This window comes from Sciurus carolinensis, chromosome 9 (assembly GCF_902686445.1).
Source record: "Sciurus carolinensis chromosome 9, mSciCar1.2, whole genome shotgun sequence".
Taxonomy (NCBI): Eukaryota; Metazoa; Chordata; class Mammalia; order Rodentia; family Sciuridae; genus Sciurus; species Sciurus carolinensis.
Window position 1 is genome coordinate 67,523,130 of NC_062221.1, and position 26,816 is coordinate 67,549,945.

The 26,816-nt window shown below is 35.7% G+C and overlaps 2 protein-coding genes across 2 annotated transcripts in view; one reads left to right on the top strand and one right to left on the bottom strand.

Moving 5' to 3' along the window:
• Nucleotides 1–821, bottom strand: part of Rubcn (rubicon autophagy regulator) — a 70,906-nt gene extending 70,085 nt beyond the window's left edge. Inside the window, 1 exon segment of the mRNA XM_047563760.1 lies at nt 22–821. Within this exon segment, the coding sequence (XP_047419716.1) occupies nt 22–374 (353 nt within the window). The 5' untranslated portion in view covers nt 375–821.
• On the top strand, nt 339–24,098 carry Fyttd1 (forty-two-three domain containing 1). Its single transcript, XM_047563761.1, has 9 exons — nt 339–827; nt 5,043–5,171; nt 11,810–11,958; nt 14,020–14,132; nt 15,717–15,813; nt 16,185–16,246; nt 18,162–18,236; nt 19,256–19,382; nt 21,638–24,098. The coding sequence occupies exons 1-9, from the start codon at nt 725–727 to the stop codon at nt 21,734–21,736; spliced, it is 954 nt and encodes a 317-aa protein (XP_047419717.1). The 5' UTR covers nt 339–724; the 3' UTR covers nt 21,737–24,098.
• Nucleotides 24,099–26,816: the final 2,718 nt, after the last annotated feature.

A 26,816-nucleotide genomic window follows, 5' to 3' on the forward strand; every position in this document is an offset into this window, starting at 1 on the left:
TAAATAAGCAGAGGTACTTACCCTCCCAAGGGAAGATGAGGTGTTATTAAGGTGGTACTGTGCCAAATACTTTGAGAGTGCTGATTGAGAAGTGGTGCAGACAGGGAAACGTTAGCATTTACTTTTATTGTTAAGGTGACGCAAGAGCAGTCACTGCAGTTTTTGCGTTCGGACCGGACGTGGCAACTCCGCATGCTGCAGGTGGAGCCGCGTACCAGGGAGAGAAGAGCCGGGACGCAGTACTGCAACCTATGCTCGCAAGGGTCTGCTTTGCCTCCCCAGGCTGCAGTGCAGTAGGGTGTGCAAGGTTCGTGTGTGCCGAAGCACAAGGGGTCTTTCCGCAGCAGGAGGGACCGATGGACACGGAGCATCATGGTACCATTTAGAACATGACATTTTGAGGTGCTCAGGGTCTGGCATGCCCCAACCGGGGCCGAATAACGAACTGTTAAAGCCGCCGTCCCCGCAGCGCCCAGGGCAGCGGCTCGAATGCCTCGCCGGGACTGCAAGGGCCGCTAGGAGCGAGGCCGGCGTGGGCCGCTCTGGCCGACAGCTAGTCTCGGTAGCCCCTTCCCCCGCCCGCGGCCGCGGGTGGGAGAGCGAGGACGCCGCCAGCGCGCGTGCGCGCTCCTTCGGTGCAGCTAGTCTGCGTGCGTGAGTGGGAGGTGGCAGGCCTCTGACTCTGGCCTTCCCGGCTGACTGTTCCAGCGCGACGTCTCCAGCCATGAACCGGTTTGGTACCCGGTTGGTGGGAGCCACCGCGACCTCGTCGCCGCCGCCGAAAGCCCGCAGTAACGAAAACCTCGACAAAATCGATATGTCTTTGGGTGAGGGGCCGAGTTGGACCGAGTTGGAGTGGGGGGAGGTGTGGGTGGAACCAAGTGGCGCGGTCTGTGGGGGAAGGGGGCCGTTGGCCGCGTTTGCGGATCGAGTTTTCGTGGGGGTGGGCGGAACCGAGCTGGGGTCCCCAGAGGAACCTGGAGCGCAGGCTAGACGCCAGGTGCCGGGATCCAGCCGTAGGGATCCGGGCGCCCCCTCGGCGGAGGCGGTGTCTGACGAGGGACCGTGGGGCGGGGGCGCTACGGGCCGCAGGTTTGGAGGGTCCGGGGGCGCGTGTGCCCTCGTGTTCCCCAGAGCGGCGCCACCCCTCGCCGGTTACCCCGCTCTTTGTCGGGGAAACTCCGAGGGCTTCCCTGGAGCGTGTTCGCTGGGGGCGTTATCGGGAGTGGGGACTCGGGGAGCTGTGCTTTCTCGGGAGAGCTCGGAGAGCGCAGCCGGGTCCGTGACCGCTCGGCGCGAGTGGTTCCCGACGAGGCTTGTTGGGCATAACCGTCCAGGCCTCGGCTGGCTCTGCCGGCGCCTGGAGCGGCTGTCAGAATACGGTGAGGCGAGGACCGCGTCAGATGCTTGTTGTTCGTGTGTCTGGGAAAGCGCACTCTCCCTATCCTGGCCCCGAAGTTATTAGCTAATTAGGAAAAGGAAGCAAAACCGAGGGATTTCGGTGGATCGCTGAGAAGCAAGGTAAAGCGTGGGGGGTCCCGCTCGAGTGAGAAGGGTGGCATGGCTTGGTGCTGATTACAGAAAAGCAGGATCGGTGGTTCCGTTAAAATAGTAGGTCTCACACTGTCGAGGCAATTCTTTGTGTGTTTGGCTTAGCTGGTCCCAAAGTAATTACGCTTTTGTCGGGATTCAAGTTATGGTTTTGGGTGTATGTAGTCGGGTCTGCCTGCTCTTTCTCTTTCCTGAAGTTTTTCAGAGATTTGAAAAGTAAATGCCTAAGTGGATTTAGAGGTGTAAACTTTCTAAGCACGGTATTTAGGATAGTGTTGGGCCTGGAAACATTCTTTTTAAGTCGACATTTCTTTCCATTTGTTTTTTCTCTTTTGTTGTGGTTTATCTGGGAAGTTCTTGGTCAAACGTCAAGAACTCTTGTTTTCTAGGATTGCCACAGGTCATAACCCAGTGTGGGAATTAACTAAATTATCAGAAATAGTATGCTTGCCTTCAAGTCCTGTCTTACTGTTAGTCAGTAGAAAGCTCGAAAGATAAGAAGAATCTTGACCTAAAGCTAAGAAAGTGTATAGCAATATTTATTGTTTACTATCTGCTAGGCCCTGGGCTAGACAGTTTTATGAGCTGCTTTGGTTTGTCTTCATAATAACCCTATGAGGATTATACTCCTAGTGATAAACAGCATGGAATCCAGAGACACACTGTCTCAAGTAGGGACCCCCACTTCTTGTGCCATTTACCAGCCATGTGACTGTGGGCAAATTACTTGGCAGTGTCTCTTTTGTTAAAAGGTGATAGTAACAGTTTATCTACCTCATAGGTTTGTTTTAAGTATTAAGAGTCAATATGCATGTACAAACTGCTTAGAACAGTTCCTGGTAAACAAGTAAGCACTGTGTTTTATTTTTATACACACTATATGTAAGCCATTGTTGTTATTCACTTTACAGAAACCTGAGGCATAGAAAAATTAAGTTGCTCAGTCATAGAGCAAGCCCAAAAAATGGTGGGACCAGGATTTCAGTTTGTCTCTAGACCTTCAACCTACAGGTGGTTTAGGGAAATGTTAATTATGTATTCTCATTACTAACATTTCTTAAGCTTGCAATTTTTCTATTTTGCTTGGTAATTATGATATTCAACTGAATTGAGGGGTAATTGTCTTCACTGTGGAGAGTTAAAGTAGAGCTCAGTCTCTCTTTTTTTTTTTTTTTTTTTTTTGAGATAGGGTCTGGCTGTGTTGCCCAACTTTGCCTCATTCTACCCAGTTGCTGGGATTACAGGTGTATGCTGTGGTGCCTAACCAAATCATATTTTGAGTATATTCTCAAGTCTGAGACTATAGACTCCTGGTCAAGAATAAGTAGCAACTTGTTAAAGGAAAGTAGTGTTTCATAAATAATGTCTTCACAGTATTTTCTTTTTGATTGTTGAGAATTTAACATGTTCATATATTTGATATGAACCTTTTCTTTTTAAAAAATGGTTTTTGCTATCTGTTTTTCCTCTTTCTCCTCTTTTTTACTTGCTGGGTATTGAACCCAGGGCCTCAGGAATGCTAGACAAGCACTTTACTCCTGAACCACAATACCAAACTTAGTGTCTTTAACTTTTTTTTTTTTTTTTTTTTTAGTGGTGCTGGAGATCAAACCTGGGACCTTGAAGCCCTTTTGCATGCATTACCCTTGAGCAGTACACTCAGCTCTGGTGTCTTTAACTTTGACAAACCTTTTACTTGTTTATTTGTTTGTTTATCCATTTATTCATTCACACATACATACATACCAGGGATTGGACCCAGGGTCACTTAACAACTGAGCCACATCCTCAGCCCTTTTTTTGGTATTATATTTAGAGGCAGGGTCTCGCTTAGTTAGTGCCTTGGTAAGTTGCTGAGGCTGGCTTTAAACTTGCAGTTCTCCTGCTTCAGCCTCCTGAGCCACTGGGAATACAGGTAGGCACCACCACTGCTGACTGACAACAGGGCTTGGAGATTGATCTCAAGAAGACAACAAAATACTTTGGGGAGATTTAAAGTATTACATATGAAAATTTATTTGAATGTGATTAAGAGTCTTAAAGATTACAGATGGGTGAGGTAGAGCCATAATATATTAGCAGTGATCCTTATAATCTATTTTATTTCCTTCTGACTTAGAAAATGATTCTAGTCATGTAGATTTTTTGTATTTTCTTTTTTTTTTTTTTTTTTTTTGCGGTGCTGGGGATCGAACCCAGGGCCTTGTGCTTGCAAGGCAAGCACTCTACCGACTGAGCTATCTCCCCAGCCCGATTTTTTGTATTTAAAGCAATTTGTAAAAAAAATTGAAGTTAACTTTTGTTAAGTTTTATTATGCAGTTGATTATATACAACATAATCTTTGATTTATTTGCTTTATCAATCATTAAAGTTAATATTGAAGTTAGGACTGTGGAGAAAGTGTTTGAATGTTTCTTAAATAAGTATTCTTGCCAGGTGCAGTGGCACACCTCCTGTAATTCCAGCAGCTCAGAAAAAGAGAGGTGCTAAGCAACTCAGTGAGACCCTGTCCCTAAATAAAATGCAAAGTAGGGTTGGGGATGTGGCTCAGTGGTCAAGTGCTCCTGAGTTCAATCACCAGTACCCCTCCATCCTGGAAAAAAAAAAAAAAAAGTATTGTTGGCTTTTAGTAATCTTTAACAGATATAAATAGGAATCTGGAGTACATTTAGTGTTCTGATCTTCACATTGTTTTGTTGTGGTATTAGCGCAAGGTGATGTTTATGAATTATCCTGGAGTTGTTTGAAAGTGTTTTCTGAAAATAGCGAGGCTTGCAGAAAAATTACAGAAGTCAATATAGAAAGAAAAATAAAGTAACCTGTTTGACTTTGCTAGAGGAGGTGAACCAGTAGCATTTAAAAAAATATTGTACCTTTATCATGGCACTCGTGTTTAATTTTGTATTTGTTATTTGCATATCTATTTCATCAATACTTTTAAACTTACTGAGAACAGGGACTATATTATACTTTTGTTGTTTCTATTACAGCACAGCCTTACATATACAATCATTGTGCAAAGTACATACTCAATAAATATTTTTTGGATTGAGATGAATTTAGAAATTTTGGTCTGTGATTGAATGATTTACTTGTTTTTTGACTGCTTATGGTTTTAAAGAAAAGGTGGTTATCTTGTTAAAATGGACACTTCTGTGGTTATGGACAATAAGCACGGTATGAATAATTTTTGTAAATGACTTTTTGCTTATTTATATTCGTTAGGGAAAGAAGTGCTATGGACAGTAGAATTTTTCATTTGTTAGTATATCTGTTTGGGCTATTGATTTGAACTTTTCCTACAAAAACTTTCTTCAGAACACCAAGCAAAATGACTGATTTGGGTTTTATCTTACCATTATTAACCTCTTAATGGCAGTGCTTTCAAAGTAGAAGTTAGGGACATAGGAAATCTAACTAAAAAAACGAGACTGAGTAATCTAGTCAGTAAGTTAAAATGAAAATAATTATGGCATTTCCTCTGTTATAGATGATATTATCAAGTTGAATCGAAAGGAAGGAAAGAAGCAGAATTTTCCAAGGCTAAATAGACGACTCCAGCAAACTAGTACCCGGCAATTCAAGATGAGAGTACGGTGGGGGATCCAGCAGAATTCTGGTAAGTTCTGAAAATAAGCTTTAATAAAATGCTATTATTTGTGGATTCTTAGTATACTATATTTTTTATTAGAGCATTATAATTATACATGGAAGTGGATTCATTTTGACAAAGTCATACATGCGTGGAATTTGATTACTACATTGCAGTCACAGTTCCCCTTCCTCATCCCTCCCCCTATTCTCCTTTCTCTACTCTACTGATCTTTCTTTTGCTCATTCATTCACTTAGTTTGATTAGTGCTTTTTATATATACATAAAGATGGAATTTCCTATGTTATATTTATATATACTCATACTATGATTTTTTAAAATTCATGGTTTATTTCCTGCTCTTTTCTGTCCTTCCTTCTTCCCTCTGGATCCCACTGATCTGCCCTATAGCATTACTGTCTTTAGCACCTAGGGTTTTTGTTTTTTGTTTTTTTGTTCGTTTTTTTGGTACTGGGGATTGAATCCAGGGTGCTTAACCACTGAACCACATCCCCAGCCAATTTTTATTTTTTATTTAGAGACAGTACCTCACTGAGTCGCTTAGGGCCTGAGTAAGTTGCTGAGGCTGGCTTTGAACTTGAGATCCTCCTGCCTCAGTCTCCTGAGTCACTTTTATGGCAGGGTATTTAACTGTAGCAAATGAATATGTAATTTCATTGATTTATATTTAAAGACTTTTTATAAATGTTAAATGTACCATTTTTTATATGTGGTATTATATATATATATATATATATATATATATAATATGTATGCTGTGTATTTTAAAGTAACTAGAGTTTATTGAAACCAAAAATAACATTAATATTTTAAATGCCCAATTACTTTGAGCTGATGGATGGGTATATGTAAAGTTGTGGTCTTTTGCACTTAAGAAATTATGTTCTAGTAGCAGAAGTAAGTAAGATAGAAAAGGTAAGTGTGAGAAATGTCATAAGAGAATTTTGGTTAGTTTTATAGGACTTCAGATAGGGATTTTGTACTATAAAGATCAGGCACAATTTGACAGATAAGGTAAAGTATGCTCTGGTCCATGAAGGATCAGAAAAACTTCCCTTTTATGGGAGTTAGGATCTGAGCCTCAATATAAATGATATCTAGCAACAGCTTAGATATCATAAAATTGAGCTTGTGCTTGGTTTCATTCTCTGCTTACATGTGACAGGTTAAAATAGAACAGTTGCCACTGTTACTGAATGTGCAGAGAGACATGGGATTGTCTTAAATTCTAATTGGCTGGGAAGAGTTTAGATTTCCACATTGTAATGTCAGTGAGAATATTGGTTTGAGGAAAGACAGCAGAGAGGCATTGGCAGATACTCATTATGATTTTTAAAATTTTTTTTTCGTTGTCCATGGACCTTTATTTTTATTTTTTTATTTATTTGCGGTGCTGAAAATCTAACCCCAGTGCCTCACATGTGCTAGGCAAGTGCTCTACCACTGACTTACAGCCCCAGCCCTCATTATAGATTTTTGATTGTCGCACAAGTAAGCAAATGAAGTCTTTCTAACTCCATACCTGAAATATAATTTGGACATTTGATAGATACTGAAAACAACCCAACTGTCCTTCAGTAGTAGAGTGCTATACAGCAGTGGTTCTCAAAATGTTGTCCGGGCATGTCAAGGGAATCTCCAAAACTCAAGGGTCCTCAAGGTCAAAACTATTGTTATACTAGAATTTTTTTTTTTTTTTTTTTGCGGTACTGGGGATTGAACTCAGGGCCTTGTGCTTGTGAGACAAGCACTCTACCAACTGAGCTATCTCCCCAGCCCCTAGAATCTTAATTGTGTTTTTATTCTCAGGAACATACAGTAGACTTCCTGAATCTGTATGATGTGATAAATTAAACAGATTGAAGCAGAAGCAGTGACTTAGTTCAGGCTGCTAAAGCTAGGTGGCTTATAAACCTCAAAAGTTTTACTTCTCAGTTCTGTAGGTCGGACATTGGGTTCTGGTGAGGACTTTCTTTTGGGTTGCAGATTACGGATGTCTTGTGATAACCTCACATGGCAAAATGAAGTATAGAGAACTCTTTTGGGTCCCTTTTACAGGGCTACTGATCCCATTCATTAGGTTTCCACCCTTGTGGCTTTAATTACCTTCCGTAGGCTTCTGAAACTATTGAGGCAAATGACATATGTGTGAAAGAAATTCATGGAGGGATTAGTCTAGGGATTTAAAAGAGATTTTCTCTCTCTAGTTTTAGTTGTTTTCAAAGAGAGAAACTGAAGATAGTGAAAAAGGATGATACGTATGGGAATGAAGTGCCATAAACAAATAGAAATAGAAGGCACCAAGGAATAGTATTCTACCACTTTCTTTTATTGCTTTAATCAGTTTTATTCCTGTCAGAGACTTTCTCATCAGTCTCATCTGATTTTGAAGCCATAACATTGTAACAAATTCCTTCTCCCTTTAATCTTTCTCTTTGGCCTACTAATTCATTCATTTGGAATATTTTCAAATTTCTCCATTCCTCTCACAGTTCTTTATCATGTCATGTTTGAGTGGTACAGTAGCATCTGAAATGGTCTTACCACCTTCTGTTTCCCTCTTTCAATCATTTCAAAGTATTCCTTATAGGTTGTTGTATTCTGAGTGTGAATACAATGATCCCCTCATTCCTCGTCACGGTATTCTTTATCCCTTTTCCAGGCCCTGTGTGATTTGAACTCAACATGTCCCTTCACTTTTTATCCTTTTCTCTAGACTGCCTCAATATGCTGTGGTTGCCTGTATCTTTGTACTTAATCATGCCAACCTGAAATCTTCATGTCTTATCTCCCTACTCATATCTTACCCATTTTGTAATACCAAATCTAGAGCCTACTTTTTCTATGATAGTTGTTTTTTCTCCTTGGAATTGTATTATTGATTATATTCTGCCTTTTATTCCCCTTTAATTTTTATATCCCAGTTTGGATATACATTCAGTTTTTGGAGCCATATCCACCTGCACCTAGATCACAGCTCTGCTCTTTCAGCCTGTGACCTCTTGATAATCATTGTTCTTTGCCTCACTTTGCTCAACTGCAAGATTGAGATTTTAGAATCAACCTCAGGTTCTTAAGTAATATAAAGTATTTAACATGGTGCCTAGCACTGTAAGGGATAACTGTTTCATTGTTTAATACAAATAAAAATAGCAAGTTATAGATTTGAGTTAATGTACAGGTTCCCCTAACATGGTTTAATCATACACAAAACAGCAGTTATTTGATTTAAAATTTTTAAAAATTTGTCTTTATTGCTTTTTTTCTAATTATAAAGTTAATAACAATATCTTTAGGACTGAGTCAGAACACCTGAAAAAGGAATAAATCTTTTATATCTGTATCTGAATATCTATATCTATATCTATATGTTTTTGTTTTTGTTTTAGTTGTCAATAGATCTTTATTTTATTTATTTATATGTGGTGCTGAGAATTGAACCCAGGACCTCACACATACTAGGCAAGTGCTATACCACTGAGCTACAACCCCAGCCCCTGAGAAAGGAATAAATCATGAAGATTCCCCTTTCCTCCTTCTGAGTTCCTGACCTTGGAGAGGATGAGGCCATGGCCCTCTGGATAGAAAGAAGTTCATCAAGTTACCGTGTTGATGGAACTCACTGGAAGGCTGTCTATGGTGATGGCCAACTTAAATTCACTGGAGGAATAAACAGGGCCAAGAACTAGGCAGATGCCTAAGGCACAAAATTTAAGACATCCCTCAAATTTTGTGCAATATTGTCTTTCTGGCCTCACCATAGTATTAGCCTGATGTATTCTGGGAGGGTTGGTATTACTTGTCCTATGCCACAGGAATATACCTTGAGAAGCACGCTGGAGGAAGAAAAGTCCCTTTATCCTCAACTCTCTTCAGCGCCCTCTACTGGTAAAACTTAACATTATGCTAGATGATAAGAAAATAATTTCCAGTGTCAGAGGCAGGGCAGTAATGGGTGAATTGGAAGCTAAAAGGCAATAAATTGGTAAGTGGTTCAGTCATCTTAACATAGGCATTTATAACTGTCTTATTGAACTCTGATCTCAGCACACAAAAAGTTTCAAGAGTTGACATATGCAATCATCCCCCTCTTAGAGAATCATAGCTTGCATTAGCCCTGAGAAATCCTACAGTAAAGAAAATATTTTAACTTCATTTTTAGCTATGAAACTTTCTTGTTGCAAGACTTATTATCATGTTGCAGATGTAGAGTATCAGATAACATTCTAAAGACATTCCCCCCAAAATAAGATGACAGTGCCCTCTATCACAGTTGTTACTTGGCATGATCCTCTAAAACTTCTAGATATTGCATTAAGAAAATTTTTAAAAACTGAGGTGTAAGTTTTAGAAGAGGAAAGACCATATCCTCAGAATCATATAAAAACAAATAAATAAAGGTCCATTGACAAACCACAACTAAAAAATCTTTAAAAAATTAATAATTGACTTCAGTAGAACAGCTAATTATAAAATGGTGATTAAAACCTCAGTAGCTTTCCGTAATGCCATGAATGACAACATGAAAATTATTAGAAAATAATATTTTTTATAACTGACAAGAAGTATAAAATAGTATAAGTTTAACAAGAAACATGCAAAACTTATGAAAAGAAAAGGGAGCTATGCTGAATCAATTAGTGACAAAATAAAGACTTCTATAAGTTGGAGGATATGCCATCTTCCTGAATGATACAGAGCTATAAAAATGTCAATTATTGAAAATTTAATATAATTCCCCATCAAAAAATGGAAGGAAATTAACAGAAAATTGACTCATGAACATAACAGATCATGAATGGAAGAATACAGATGACCATAAAAACACATGGAAAATGTTTATTCTTACTAGTGATCAAACTACCAAATAAGGCAGATTTTTTTTCAAAGACTAAGCAGTAAAGATTAAGAATGACAATGTTCGGAACTGGGGTATAGCTCAGTGATAGAGTGCTTACCTAGACATGTGAGGCACTGGGTTTGATTCTCAGCACCATATTTAAATAAATGAATAAAATAAAGGCCTATCAACATCTAAAAAAACATTTAAAAGAAAAAAGAATGGTAATGTTCATACTTGTCAGTGATAGAGAAAAAGTAGCACCTTCCTTAAGTTCTTCAGAATATAAATGAATGCACTCATTCTGGAAGAGATTTTTTTCAATATAAGTAAAAATTCTTAAGAGTTTACTTTTTCCGGTTAGGGAGATAGCTCAGTGGGTAGAGTGCTTGCCTTGCAAGCATAAGGCCCTGGGTTTAATTCCCAGCACCGCAAAAAAAAAAAAAAAAAAAGAGTTTACTTTTTCACCTGGTATTTCACCTTCTTGAAACTTATGTCTTGAGGAAATAGTCATGGATGCGTGTAAAAATGTCTGAAGCAAATGAATCTATTAGTAAAAAATGTCTTAGATCAAATGTACCATTAAAAAGTAATGCAATAAAAGAATATAAAAATAGGATAATATTCATAGCATAGTATTAATGTAGGCTATAAGATAGTACATAGAATATAAAATTATAATTGCTACAACATTGACTCAGTTCACCTTCTAGGTATTTATCATTACAAAATGGTAGTATTGGTAGTATTGGCCATGCACTAGTCAATTTTGAGTTGTTTAAGTATAGTTGAAACTAATGTTATATATTTGTAGAATTTCTGCAGTGAGCATGTCTTTAGTAATTAGGAAAAAAGTGTTTAAATCAGTAAGATACATGATGGAAAAACACAGTAATGTTACCTGCCACAGAAATTAAAATAATGTCCATTGACGCTCATTGGAGACTTGATAAAAAGAATTTGAGTACAGTAGGGCTGACAGTAAAGAAGTCAGATGGCAATGCAGTAATAAATGGGACATGAGTGAGTGATTCTACTCTAGATGAGCACTGTCTAATAGAAACAAATGTGAATCACATACTAATAGATTTTATTTAGCACAGTATATTCAAAATATTATCATTTAAACATATAATTAATATAAAATCAAATGAAATGTTTTACATCATTTGTAACATCAGTCTAGTAGTAATTCAAGAATTCGGTAGCCACATATAGGGACTGGGGATCTGGCTTAGTGATATAGCACTTGTCTAGAGTGCACTAGGTCCTGGGTTAGATCCCCAGCATTCCTGCCACACATACACAGAGCTTAGTGGTTTTGTGTTTAGTGTCTACCACAATGCACAGATACAATCTAGATTGTCCTGTTGAGAAAGTAGTGACAGAAGAGAAGGCTAAAGGGAATATGTGAGAATCATCTGTTCCTTTGAAGTTCAATATAACCACAGAACCAATGAACTTTTGTTCCCTCTTAAAAAAATGAAATATTTTGTGTAAGTCAAAAGAATATGGAAATAATAAGTAAGAAAATACTCATATTTACTCTTTTGAGCAGTTGAGTGTCCTGTGACCCTCACCATTGCATTCCTAAATTGATATTGTTTCTTCTTCTTTTTTAGGGTATTGGAGATTGGATCTAGGGGCATTCTCTACTGCGCTACATCACCATCCCCTTTTTTTTTTTTTGATAGAGGGTTTTACTAAATTTCCCAGGCTCCAAACTTGTGATCCTTCTGCCTTAGCCTCCCAAGTAACTTGAGATTACAGGGATGCCACCACGTGTCTTCTTTTCCTTTAACAGGTTTTGGTAAAGCTAGTTTGAGCCGTAGAGGAAGAGTAACACCTGGAAAGAGACGTCCTTATGGAGTTATCACTGGTCTTGCGGCTAGGAAGGCAACAGGAATTCGAAAAGGGATTAGTCCTATGAATCGTCCACCTCTAAGTGACAAGGTAGAATGATGACTTAATTCTGAGTTAGAAACCTTTTTCCTTTATTTATACGTATACTTTTATGAACAAGTTTAAGAAAAAAAATTTTTGGTACCCGAGATTGAACCCAGGGGCACTTAAACACTAATCCATAGCTTCGTTTTTTAATTTTGAGACAGGGTCTCACTAGTAAGTTGCTTAGGGCCTTGCTGAATTCCTGAGGCTGACCTCGAGCCTTCTGTCCTCCTGCCTCAGCCTCTCAAATCACTGGATTACAGGCATGTACCACCATGCTCAACTGATTTTTATTTTTTATGCAGTTTTTGGGGGCTTATGTAAAAATTTTAATAAATAAAAATAATTTCTAGTCATGAAGACTATCTAAATTTCCACATTCTCAAATAGTCATCCCTCCGGATGTGTGGAGAATTGGTTCTCAAATACCAAAATCTGTAGATGCTTAAGTCCCTTGTATCAAATGGTATAGTGCTTACATGTAACTTTTGTACATCCTCCTATATACTTTAAATAATCTCTAAATTGCTTATAGTACCTAATACAGTATAAATGGTATGTAAATAATTATTTTACTGTATTATTTAAGGAAAAAGGACAAGAAAAATAAGTCTGTGTTTAGTAAACTCAAGATATAAAGTTATCACCATTATTATAATAATTATAATGTGGCAGATACTTTGAAGGAAAATTATATGCAATGACAGCATCATAGAAGATGGTCCTTGGTGGTGTTATTTTTTATTTTTTTGGTATTGGGGATTGAACTAAGTGGTACTTGTCCACTGAGCCACATTCACAGTCCTATTGTATTTTATTTAGAGTTGCTTAGTGCCTTGCTCTTGCCGAGGCTGACTTTGAACTCTTGATCCTTCTGCCTCAGGCTCCCGAGTCAATGGATTGCAGGCATGCACCACCACACTCAGCCCTTGGTGTTATTATTAAAGACAAAATACAAAGCTTGAAGTAGACCATCAGTCTACTGATGTGACTTTTCTCCTATGTTCTTGATAGTCTTTATCCTTGATTTTACATTTACTTTTAAATGTTTATGAAAAGGAAGACTTTGTTGTTTACCTTGTGTAGTCTGGATGTTATGAAGCATTTCTCATATGCTTAAAATAACAGGGGAATCCAGTAAGGTGTAAGATACAGTCCACATGGTCAGGACTTTAAAGAAGTCTTCATGCAAGATGTGGAAACCTGAATTAGGCTTTAATGGTGGATTTAATTTAGTATGTGAAGGAAAGAAAAGTGGACATTTCATTCACTCGTGTTTTTTATGATATTGACTTTTCCTCTTTTCCCCTCTAACCATTTCAACTTCAACTTCTTTGATGTTATAACTTCTGTTTTTTCTTTTTCACATATTTATTTTGGAACTTGGCCCTCTTATCCCTTCACTTAGTATGTTAGCTTTTTGTTATTATAACAAAATATCTTGAGATAATTAACTTATAAATAAAGAAGGTATGTTTTGGCTTATAGTTTGGAGATTCCAGTCCCAGACTGGGAGGGCAGGACTCATAGCTTTGGGCCTTTGGCAGGTAAGCACAACAGAAGCATGTAGCAGGGCAAATTGCCTACCTCATGACCAAAAAAGCAAAGAGGAAGGGCCTAGGACCCATAGTCCTCCTCAAGGGCACACCTCCAATGATCTAGGACTTCTCAGTAAGCCCTACCTCCTGAAATTTTCATGATCTCTCAGTAGCAATACCCTGGGGACACCTGTAACACATGGACCTTGAGAAGGACACTTATCCAAACCATAGCACATTTATATAAATTATTCCATAGTTTTCATCTCTTTTTGGTTCTTTTCTTGAACTCCAGAATCACATCTCCCCACCACATGCCCCAGAGTACCACAAGGATTTTAAGTATAATGTGGCTATTATCTTTTCAATCACTTTGGAAATTTTTAAGTCATTTTAGTGTCTCCGTCACCCTTATTTATAGATCCAAGCAGTTGTCAGTCTCTGTCCATTTTGCATAAGATACATTTATTGTAGTAGAGTTTATTAACAAAAAGCAATCTGATTAATATAGTTTCTTTCCTTCTGAAAGAATATAGAACGATATTTTCCAGTGTTAAAAAGGAAGGCAAATCTTCTCAGACAGAATGAAGTGCAAAGGAAACCCGTTGCGGTTCTCAAGAGACCTAACCAGTTAAACAGAAAGTAAGTACTGGGATACAAGTAAATAATGCATTGTGTCCTACATTAATAAATACTTCTTTTAGTTTAGAAAAATACATTTACAGCAATTCTTGTCATTTAAAAAAATTTTTTTTGTAGTTGTAGATGGACAGAATGCCTTTATTTTACTTGTTTATTTTTGTGTGGTGCTATGGATCAAACCCAGTGTCTCACACGTGCTCTGCCACTGAGCTATAGCCCCGGCTCGATTCTTGTCATTTTCAAGACAGATATTTGAGATATCTTATCTGAAATCCTATGTGGAAGCATTTAGTACTAGCTTCCTTATTTCTTAGACACAGTATTATTGGTGACATGAACTAATATAAATTTTTTTAAAAGCATCACTCTTCTTTTTTATCTTTCTTGACACATAGAATAAAATTGTAAAACTGATCATTTTGGTAAAATTTCTAACACCACAATTAGAATTATTCAAAATTGGGAATTCTGAAAGTTGAATTGATTATTCAGTCTTGTGTGTCTTAAAACACGTAATATGGATTACTTGTGGAAAAAGCTGAAATTATTTTCATACTAAATTAAAAGAAATAACACAAACCTAAAAGTTATGACCTATTATGGCATTCTGTTCTCTGTAAGGATAAAGAACGCAGAAATGAAGCTGATAAACTATGAAGTTACCTTATTTTTTCAGTGTCCAATACCATTTATTTACCTCGTAGAAGATAATTCATAACAAAACAAAATCTAGAATGAGATCTTTGAATAAATGGAATGGCTAGAATTGCAATTTCACTTAACTTTCATTTTGAGGATCATTTGGTAGTACCTTTTGTGAAAGGGAACCTTCTCAAATCAAAAAAGAACCTGTTTTTTATGAGACTTACATGTTAATTAGGCTAACTAAAGAAATTTTGCGTTCGAACCTCTGTAACACTGAAAGTAGGATTAGGTAGCCTATTAAGCACCTGTTTATGTAGTAGATAAATAAGAATTTTTGTTTTATTATACTTCACCAACTTTCTATAGAAAATAGAAGGGAAGTGGTGAAAATCAAGTCAAATGTAATTTATGAAGTACATTTTTCTGGGCTGAAACAATGAAAAGTGGAAAAATATATCTCTGTGTTTCAGATTAATATATAAAGGTTTCTGAGTTAGGAAGAGAAAGCTGGAGGAGGAAAGTGTAAGTCTTATGTTTGGTTTTCAGTTTGACATGAATATGCTTAGATGTGATTTACTAATCCTATAAACAAATCTGTAAAGTTACATTTTCACCAAATTTATGAACAGGAAATAGCATTAAAATATAATCTTGTAAATGTCTTAAGACAACAGGTGGAATATTGGTGGAATATTGGAGAATTGAATGTTTGGAAGACTAGTTAGTTCAAAATTAGCCAGTTTGTTATGTGATATGCTGTAGGAGATATTTGTAAATCAGATCTCAATAGCTTCATGTAAATAAGTAAACAATTTGAAGTCTTTGTTACATTCATCAAGTTTTTAGCCTATGAATTTAACTATTCCTGCTTATTTTTTCTCAAGATATTCAAAAGTAAAGTGTCTGAGATTACTCATGATATATTTGTTTTTGTTGCAGAAATAACATCCCAGCTAATTTTACCAGGAGTGGAAATAAATTAAGCCATCAGAAGGACACTCGTCAGGCAACTTTCCTTTTTAGAAGAGGCCTGAAGGTATTAAAAAGCCCTGATGGTGTTTTCTTTTTACCCAAAGAGAAGCCTTTCATTGACATGGCTCTTGGTTAAGGCAGAGATTACATTTGGGATTTGGGAAACAACTTTAGGTTAGTTCTTTGTTACATTTCTTCTTTTCTTACCCTCAATAGCAACTTCTTATAAGAATTAATTTATTATTTAGTAATTACTTTATATATGCCATTTGTTCTAATACAGTAACCCCCAACAGAGAGGTGTTGCCAGTATAGCACAGACCCCTCTCCTGCACTCACACATATGCCACATTGGGTTATAAAGTTTTGTAGTGCATGGTAGCTGCTTGGATTCAAATTCTTAGGAATCTACTGCTTTTTTTTTTTCTCTTTTAGGTTCAGGCCCAGTTGAATACAGAACAACTGCTAGACGATGTAGTAGCAAAGAGAACTCGTCAGTAAGTTTCAATTTGTTTTTGAAGATGTCATTTTAAAATTCACAGAACACTAGCTACTCCATTTACCATGTGCCCCAGTCTGAAAGAAATTAATTGAGACCCAAAATGAAATTAAACCCCCAAAAATCCTATTTTTATATTTATTTTTTCCCTTACTTTTTAAAAAAATATTTTTCAGATATCGATAGACCTTTATTTTATTTATTTTTATGTGGTGCTGAGAATCAAACTCAGTGCCTCACACATGCTAGGCAAGTGCTCTAGCACTGAGCCACAACCCCAGACCCCAATGTGTTCTCTTAACAGCAGTAGGAGTTCACCCTTATCACAGCCCCCTCCCCTCAAACACTTTTGAGTTTTCACATCATTGTTGTGATAGTTTTAGCACCAGATAAATAAGGGTATTTATTCTTCATTGCCTGTTATTTCACTTTAATAAAATAACTTTTGCTTCTACCCCCCCATAACTGCTTTTATATGAATAGAAGAAAATCTAGTAGAAATTTTATAAAATTTGTAAAACTTTGAAAACAATAGAACATTTTTCTTTCACCATAATCTTTTTTCCCTGTATCCAAAAATCTGTTTCTGTCTGTTACACTCCCCAAATGTGTGTTGTAACACTCTGCGTTTAATTATCAGGTTTTGAGATTAAACTGTTAAAAATTATGGCTACTTTTTGGAAATTAAAACATAAAATGTGGTCATGGTGCAAATATGACACCAAGTATAGTAAGGCATGATTTTTTGAGCCTAATACTGGCAGCATTCTTTTTTTTTTGTTTTGTTTTGTTTTGTTTTTTGTTTTTCATATTCCATTGTGTATATATACCACAGTTTCTTTTTTTTTTAATTTATTTTTATCGTAAACAAATGGGATACATCTTGTTTCTCTGTTTGTACATGAAATAGAGGCATACCATTTGTGTAATCATACATTTACCTAGGGTAATAGTTTTTGATTCATTCTGTTATTTTTTTTTCTTCTCTCCCTCCATCCCTCCCACCCCTCTAGCATTCTATAGTACAAATGGTAGGACACTGGAAACATAAGAAAGAGTTAATAGTCTTAATTGCTACTGCAGTGAACCATATTTACATAATAATGACATGTTATGTTTGTTTTGACATTTGAGGTTCAGTTTGTAGACAAAGCATAGAATGGTTAATTTGGAAACAATATAATGTAGATGTCAATTTTCACAAATGTTAATATAAAAGTAGAGCTGATAAAAAATGGAAGATAGTGAGAGAAAAGGTCAAAAGAAAGATTAGAGGGAGTGTTACCTCATAAAGTGGAGGGGGTTCCAAAAGGCACTACTAAAAGAAGTGGAGATTTAAAATAATGATATATCCTACTGGTAAGGAAACTGAAGGATAATGTGATGATGATCATAGCAAGATTTTTCTACGTGAACGTCTCTTTTAGTCAACTGAAAGTTATCAGTAAGCAGTGAAAATAGAAAAGATCATACATGCTGCTTCTGTTGAGTGGGAATGGGAAGGGGAGGCTACTGGGTTGAGAGACTTGGGTTTCATTAGAGGCCCTTCTGTTTTTGATTTTTTAAAAATATAGATATATTTATTATACTGATACTAGCTAATAAATTCAAGTGCCCTGTTTCTACACCCAAGATGCTTGTTATATAGAAGTATCTGTATTTCTTAAAACCTGAAGGAAAAAGGCATAAAATAATGGCTACTTCTAAAATGTATATTGGGGGCTGGGTTATAGCTCAGTGGTAGAATGGTTGCTTAGCATATATGAGGTTAATTTGGAAACAGAATATAATGTAGATGTCAATGGGGTTTATTCTCCAGCACCAAAAAAATAAATAGATAATGTATTTTTATATGAGAAATATAGGATTTATAAACTTCCATTTTAATGAAATTTTTATGTTTTTGAAACTAGATGGCGTACTTCCACCACAAATGGAGGAATTTTAACTGTATCCATTGACAATCCTGGAGCAGTGCAATGTCCAGTGTAAGTCTTTTCTTTCTTTTTACAAGAGTTGTAACACTCTTAGCATATGAGATAATAGAAAAGTATTGGACTTGTGCTTAGAGTATGATGCCCAGTTTGGGAGAAAGTGAGATATAAGGATAAAGTAATACTCATGATACAAGTTGGAAATAATATAGTGTACAGTTAAAAGTAAAATAACTCTCTTCATTATTGGTTCTGTAACCCCCAAAAACCCCCTTGTTAACAGTTTCTATTATTATTATTAGTTATTGCAGTACTAAGAATTGAAACCAGAGGACCTCTACCACTGAGCTGCACCTCCAACCCTTTTTAGTTTTTTATTTTGAGACAGTGTCTTACTGAGTTGCCAAGGCTGGCTTCAAACTTGCTATCTTCCTACCTCAGCCTCCCAAGTAGCTGGGATTATATACAGACATGTGTAGCTACCCTCAGCTTCTTTTATATTTTTATTTTAAAAACAAATGTATATTTTTAATGTATTTTTGATAACAAGTGAGATGATACTGCACATACTTATTACTCACTTCTTCCCCTCTATTTTGGAGGTCTACTTTTCAGACCATATGGACTTATCTTCTCTTTAAACCCTTCGTGGCATATTCTCTTTTCTAGATAAACTTAATTTAGTTTATCTTTCCCTTTTATTTATTCAACTGTAAACTTTCTAGATTTATGGAGTTTCTGACCTTTTGCCATCTTAATGATTAAAATTAAAAGAATGTTGGATGGTTCTCTAAGAGCTTATAGGTGACTGAATTTTAGTAGGAGACCAAGACTTGAATATCACCAATCATTTGAAATCGTTAAAAACCTTCTCATTCTACCTAAAAGGGTATTCTATGAAAAATAATAAATTTTAATCTCTGTAGTCATGAACCAGATACTTTTTTTTAAGAACACAGTAGGATAACCTTAGTACATTTGAACAAGTTCATAAGTCAAGATATTTTAAGTACCAAATGATTTATCTGCTTTTAATTTAATTAATTAAGTTAATTTAAATTTTTTTCTAATAGATCTCAGAAACCACGATTAACTCGGACTGCTGTACCTTCTTTCTTGACAAAACGGGAACAATCTGATGTCAAGAAAGTTCCTAAAGGTGTTCCTCTACAATTTGACATAAATAGTGTTGGAAAACAGGTAAAAAGATTTTCTGTATTTCTTCAGACCTTTCACTCACAGTATCTTTTTTTAAATATATTTTTTAGATGCTGATAGACCTTTATTTTGTTCATTTATTTATATGTGGTGCTGAGACTCGAACCCAGTGCTTCACACATGCTAAGCAAGTGCTTTACCACTGAGCCACAACCCCACCTCCTGACAGTATTTTAATAACAAAAAAAAAGTTGAATAGCAAATTAAAAAGGATGTTCTAACCCCCCCCCCCACACACACACCCCAAATCTAGGAAACCACTAATCTACTTTCTGTCTCTGTGGATTGCCCATTTTTGGCATTTCATGAATTGAAGTATAAAGTATCTATTGTAATTCTATTCATCTTTGTGACTGGCACTTTCATTTACATTAATGCTTTTAGGTGCATCCATATTGGTATTTCTTTCCTTTTTTTATTGTTTGAAGTTCATCATATGTGTATACCACATCTTATTTTTTCATTCATTAATGATGGATGTTTGGGTTGTTTCTGTTCTTTGGCTATTATGAAATAATGCTTCTTTGAACATTTGTGTAAAAGTTTTTGTATGAGCATGTTTTCATTTTCTCCTATACGTAGGAGAAATTTGGTAGATTGTGTGGTAACTCCTTATTTAGCCTTTTGAGAAACTGCTGTTTCCAAAGAGGTAGCTGTGTGTGCTATTTTGCATTCCCACTGGCATATATGTGGTTTCTAAATTTCTCTACATCCTTGGCATGTTTTCTTTTGGTTCTAGCCATCCTAGGGAGTGTGAATTTATATCTCACTGTTTTGACAATTTTTGTATTAAACTTGCTTCTTGTGCTCTTACTTTTGTAATGAATTTGTAGAATCCGTAGGATTTTCCACATAAATGGTCTGTCAGTCTCCATATTCTTTTATAATCTTTCAACTAATTTTTTTTTTTTTTTTTGCTTTGTTATAATGACTAGAATCACAGTGTTGAAGTAGTAGGACATTGTGTGTTTGCCTGGTTCAGAGCCTGAAGAAAAAGCATTAAATGTTTCAACATTAAGTATGATGTTAATCAAGTTTTTCAGAGATTCCCTTTATCAAATTGAGGGAACTTCTATCTGTTCCTAAGTTATTGAGAACTATTATTATGAATGAATATTGGACTTCATGTGTTATTTTGGTATCCATTGAAATAAGAATCTGGACTAGGCATGGTGATGCATGCCTGGAAGCCCAGCATCTTCAAAAGGATTTCAAATTCAAAGCCAACTTTAGTAATTTAGCAAGAATCTGTCTCAAAAGAAAAAAAATTTTTTAAAAGGACTGGGGAGATGGCTCAGTGGTTAAGTGCCCCTAGGTTCAATCCCTGGTACCAAAAACAAAAAAAAAAAAAAAAAAGAGAGAGAGAGAATTATTTGGAATTAAAGATAAATATATACAAAAATTTGGTCTGGGGGTGTAGTTCAGTGATAAAGTATATACTTAGCATGTACAAGGCCTTGGGTATAATCCCCAGTAAAAAAATAAAACTGGGTCAAACTTACTTATTTTTATTTTATTTTGTGACTTTCAGTTTGGGAACACTTTGTAAGTTGTTAAATAGAAACCAGATTTTATTTGAATTTCTATAGTAAACTTAGAAATTCAAGATAATTTGTTAATATTTACAAATTAAAAATTTTATTTCCTTTTAAATACATTTACTTATTTATTTATTTTTTATTTATTTTTTATTTATTTATTTATTTATTTAGTGTGTGTGTGTGTGTGTGTGTGTGTGTGTGTGTTTTGCCAGGGATCGAACTTGGGACCTTGAGTTTGTTGGGCAAGCACTCTACCACTGAGAGACATCCCCAACTCTTACTTTTATCAGGGACATCATTAAAGTTGGTGGCACTGTTTCTAGAGCCTGAAAATAATTCATATAGAAATATCTTGAGTATATGACTTGTAGGTTTTATAATATAGATGTATGTGTGTTTTTGGTGGTGTGTAATGTGAACATTTTGATTGTTTGGAGATAGGGGTTTCTGAGTCAGATTGCCAGTTTAAACTCTTAAGCTGTTAGTAGGCAGCTAAACTACCTTTTTACCTAACCCTCGCTACCTTCACCTGTTTCATGTTTTTTGTTAGGATCCAATGAAATCATACACATGAACATTCAGAATATGTTAACTAACAGTTGTTACTGTTACTATTAATCAGTCATAAGATCACATTATTGTTACAAAGAAAATATGCCTTTCCATCAAGTAAATTTCCTTTTTTCTTTTCTACAGACAGGGATGACTTTGAATGAACGGTTTGGGATCCTAAAGGAACAAAGAGCCACTCTGACATTCAACAAAGGAGGAAGCCGCTTTGTAACTGTAGGATAGATCACACGTCAAAGGAACTTTGGAGTGATGACTCTGGTTGAAAAGTTGGATTGCTTGAAGAGTTTGTCACAGAAATTCAAGAAACTTTACTTCAAAATATTCACAAGGCTAAATAACTCTTATTTTTGAAGTTTTTTTTAAACATGTATAAAATAATGCCCTGAAAAAAAGTAACAGGGAATATACCTATCTCTTCTTAAAGATGTCATGGTTGGCCCATACAGAACAATTCTGTTTACTTCTTTGGTTCCTCATGCAGCAGAAGGAAGACAGAAAAATAGAAATTGATTATTTTTATGATAGTGGTATTTAGGATCTCATCACTTTTGCCCATTTTTTTAGACTTCACCATGGTGAATCTTGGTCTTCAGAAATATGAGTAGGTCCCTTTGTTACTGTCACTTATCCTTTAATAGTGTTAATGTAATAAGTGCAGTTGCCTTTTCTTCAATAGATATATTTTTTAAAAATCTTATGAGAATTTCAGTTTTGGCTTTTAAGATGTATGGAAATATTTGGAACTTGGTTCATTTTTCAGATAGTGTTAGATTAAACCCCCAGAGTTGTAAATCTTTAGTGATGAACTTTTAACAAGAAATGTGGCTCTTGGCATTATTCTCAGTTTAAAATATTGGTGTTTCAAGGCTATAAATGCATATTTACAAAGTTATCTCATAGGGCATTGAAGAAGATCTGATGTAAAAACCTGGCAGTTTTCTGTTTTATTAAATGAAGAAAGCATTTAATGAAAGAAAGTAGCAAGTTGAAGACCAGAAACTTAAGTGAAAAACTTCAAAACCCAGGTCATAGGTATACTCTTTGGATTTAGTGAAGTCTCACTAATGTCCACAAATTCTTTGACAAATGATATTAAAGGAACTATAATTTTAAAAATTGAGTACTTTAGATATTTGGATAGAAAAGTTAATAGCCATAAAGTCCTACACTTTCTTATTCAAAAAGTTAAAATTTATAAACTTGAAAGCTTGCTAAATTAAAGTTTGTAACTCCAAAAACAAAAATATACTGTATATGTAACAAAAGAAAAACTGCATAATTGCAATAGAATTACATTATAACCTTGTATACCTTTCAATCTGATTTCCTGTATGATATAAAGTTCAAACATATATGGGGAGAGTTTTTTCCCTACTCTGAAGGGGTGGAGGGAGTTAGTCTGTGGTGCCAAGATAGTGCTGAGTCCTCAGTTAGTTGTATACTATAAATTACAGTAAAATGCCAAAATCCAGCAAAATATTCCAGCTATAAGTTTAGAAGTTTGGTCATTTTGAAACTTGACCTTTGGTTTCCTTTGATGTTCAAACCTCTAAGGAGGTATTAAGTGTCTCTGGCATATATTATTAGTGTTGACTTTTCCTGTAAAACAAAACGTTTAGGTAATCACTTCTGCCTCACTTGCACTGTACACCACATCATTGTCTCATGCTCCTTGGGTTACTTACTGGTTTATGCTAGTCATGGGAAGCTATCAGTAACAGTTTCATGCTTATACCAAAGAATTAAATCTGATCCTTACTATCTGGTATTCTGCCAGTACTTCTACTTGATAAGGGATTATTGGAAACCAGTCACAGAATTTGAAAATAAACTTGATTCTCCGTAGCTATTCGATACTTTTCACAGAGGCCAAGGACTCACTGCAAAACATTTTTGCAAGTTGGCATACTTATATTGGATCCAGGAACAATACATTTTAAACTGGTTTAGATTTGCTGGTAGCTTATTTTAAAGCAAAGGAAAAACAACTGAGCACGAGCTTTCTGTCTTTAGAACAGTTTGTCAGAAAACGGTATAAAAGTATTCTCATTTTCTGTTATGTTAAATATTATTATGTAGAGGTATTATTAATGCCATTTTTTGGAAAAACCTTAAGAATTGCCCCAAATGTTGAAAGTAAGTGCATCAAATAACAAAGTGTTTTGGTATATTAAACTTGTTATTCATGCATCTGTAATTTAATTTAAATTTTGTCTTTGGTATCCCTAAATTAAAACTCTTTGAGTGCTAACATGTTGGATATAAACAAAACATACAATGTTGAAAGAAAATTTCCTTTCTTGGAATGTCATTGTAGTCATCCTTGTTCAGTTCTTAACGTTTTGGGATTTTTTTTTTTGTTTTCATTTTAACAGGATGCAATTTAAAATTTCCTTTGCATCAAGGTGTATGCAAAACATTGATGCAGTGCATCACAAAACGAAGTTTGTATTTAATGAGGAGGTGCTTTACACTGTACTTTTTGGTGTTTTTTGGAAAAGTTACATTTAGATCTATTCTGAAGCTGTTCATTTTTAACAAATAAAATGTAACAGGTTTCACATGGTTTATTCTTAGCTATGAAGATTGAGTTGTGGTTTTTAGATTGTGTTGTATTATAAAAAACTTTGTAATAATTATTTACATTTATAGTTTTTAGGATTTGAAAAGTTACTTACCAGTTCATTTGTGAAGAACTTTTATTTACAATTTTTAGGAACTGAAAAGTTACCTACCAGCTAAATTGGCAAATCAATCTAGTCTCTTCTGTTGACCTCCCTTTAACTGCCTTTTGACCATTTCATTCATAGCTCGTATAGGAGGTATCCAGGAGTAATTCATAGAACAAAATCAAATTACATAAAATGAACAGTATTAGACTAGATGAGTCTTTAGAGATCATCCAGTTTTATTCCTCTTTTTACATCTTAATAAAGTGAGACCCAACATATTCCATTGAATGTGGCAATTGTGTTGAGCCTCAGATCTTATAATTCTCAGTTGATAATAAACTGCTTCTTGAATTGAATAGCCACAGAAAGTAGTTGAGTGGTATGTGGCTTGTCAGATACCTAAGAGTTAGTAATAGCCATATTTTAGCATCTGTAGCATAGTAAGTAAATCTCCTCTACCAATGTTGACCAATACTTCATTATTTTGGTATTTTGAGTTAGGGAAACTTATTAGAAAAGGTTAGTGTTCTAATCAGACATTATGTATTTTTTTAAATAAGCATGAACTTTCCACCACAATTTTAATTAGAAGCAAAACATAAAATACTATGTTTTTGTTAGCTAAATTTATTTTAAGTTGCAGCCAGTAGTTTTGTAATTCACTCAATATATGCAATTTCAGGATAATTTTTGTTTTTACAGGGTAATTCTTTTTTTTTGTTTGTTTGTTTATTTTTTCCTATAAAGAGATAATAGGGGGCTGGAGTTGTGGCTTGGTAGAATGCTTTCCTGGCATGTGTGAGGCCCAGGGTTCAATACTCAGCACCACATATAAATATATAAAATAAAAGATCCAATGACAATTAAAAATTCTTTTAAAAAAAGACATAATAGGGAAAATAGCTCTCTTGCACTACAGAGAATGAATTCATACATTACAAATGCAGGCAATATTAAAGCAGAAAATAATTTCTTTCCTGATCAATAGACCTTTCAACTTTCACCAGAATTATATGACCTTTTTTTTTGTCACTATTTGAAAAAAATACCAAGCATGTGATTTGAACTTTCCCTTAAAAAGAGTTCTTTTTGGACACATGAATTAGGAGTTAGTCTTTGTCCTTTTTGTTTGTTTTCATTTTGGGGGGCGGGGGTGGCAGGTACTAGGGATTGAACCTAGGAGTGCTTTACCACTGAGCTACATTTGAGACAGGGTCTTGCTAGTTGCTGAGGGACTGACTAAATTGCTGAGGCTGGCCTCAAACTTGCTTTAGCCTCCCAAGTGATGGGTATTACAGTGGTGCACCACCATGCCTGGCTAGTCTTTTGCAAAGGACACTTCAATAAACTCCAAGCATTTGACAAGAATTTTGGACTATTGTGAACCATTAGTAGGGATTTAAAGAATATTTGCTTGGAAATTGCACATTCCCAGTATCTCCTCTCACCTCTGACACTTTACTACCTGAAATTTAACAAAAAACTGACAAAAAAAAGCTAGTGCAATGCCTATCTGGGATAAAAATTGGTTCTGAGTGTGGGTATTTCGATGAGGTATGCTAGTATTTTTTGTTTTTGTGTTTGGTACCAGGGATTGAACTCTGGGGTCTTAACCACTGAGCCACATCTCCAGTCCTTTTTAATTTTTAATTTTGATACAGGGTCTTGCTAAGCTAATTAGGGCGCCTCTAAATTGCTGAGGCTGGCTTTGAACTTGCAATCCTCCTGCCTCAGTGTCCCAGGTCACTGGATTACAGGTCTGTGCCACTTCACCCAACTATGTTATCTGAATTTTCTTGTATAAAGTTTTTAAAAATCAATTATTAGTGCTTTTTATTTGTTACATTGAAAAAGAATGGGATTTACCAAGATTTTAATCTAAGTGTTTCTATGTCTTAAAAGACATAATATATTTCTAATGACTAGAAGGACTTTATTTCTGCATGATGTAGTGAGATGCAGAGCTGGAAAGAGCTAATGAGATTTGAGTGAAACCTTTGCCTGTGATACTGAATGAGTTAACTTCCAGCCTGTAAAACAGGCTGAAATGAAGCAGAGAAGTTTACTCTATCAATTCTTAAGACTGAATAACACCCACTGTGTATTTTTTCAGCTTCTGCCTCTACAGCAATAATTGAATAAGCTATAGATCTTTATAGCGCTTTTGTCCACAGCCTATTTGTAACCATCTTGTCACTTTTCATCACTAACTCTGGTGAACTCCCTACAAAGACTCCATTACTTTTCTTTCTTTTTTCTTTTTTTTTAAGAGCTTAATGGTTATTATACATAGTAATTGGAGTCATTCTGACAAACTCATACATGCATGGAAATAATTTAAGTTCATGATCCCTCTCTCTGCCTTTTCCCTCCAAAGACTCCTTTACTGATATTCTCATGAAGTGCTATCATTTTTTGGAGAAGATTAAGGAGATAGAATTCCCTTATATTCTAAATTATCTTGATAGTTGAAACCTCAGGTCCTTAGGCATCTCAAAATTACTCCCTGATCTATCTTTCCTGACATCCTTTCTTTACGTATTACTGTTCTCACATAATAGCATCTTCATTTTCCCCATATCCACAGTGCTTTTTTCCCTTGTGGTCCTGGAGATTGAACCCAGGGGTGA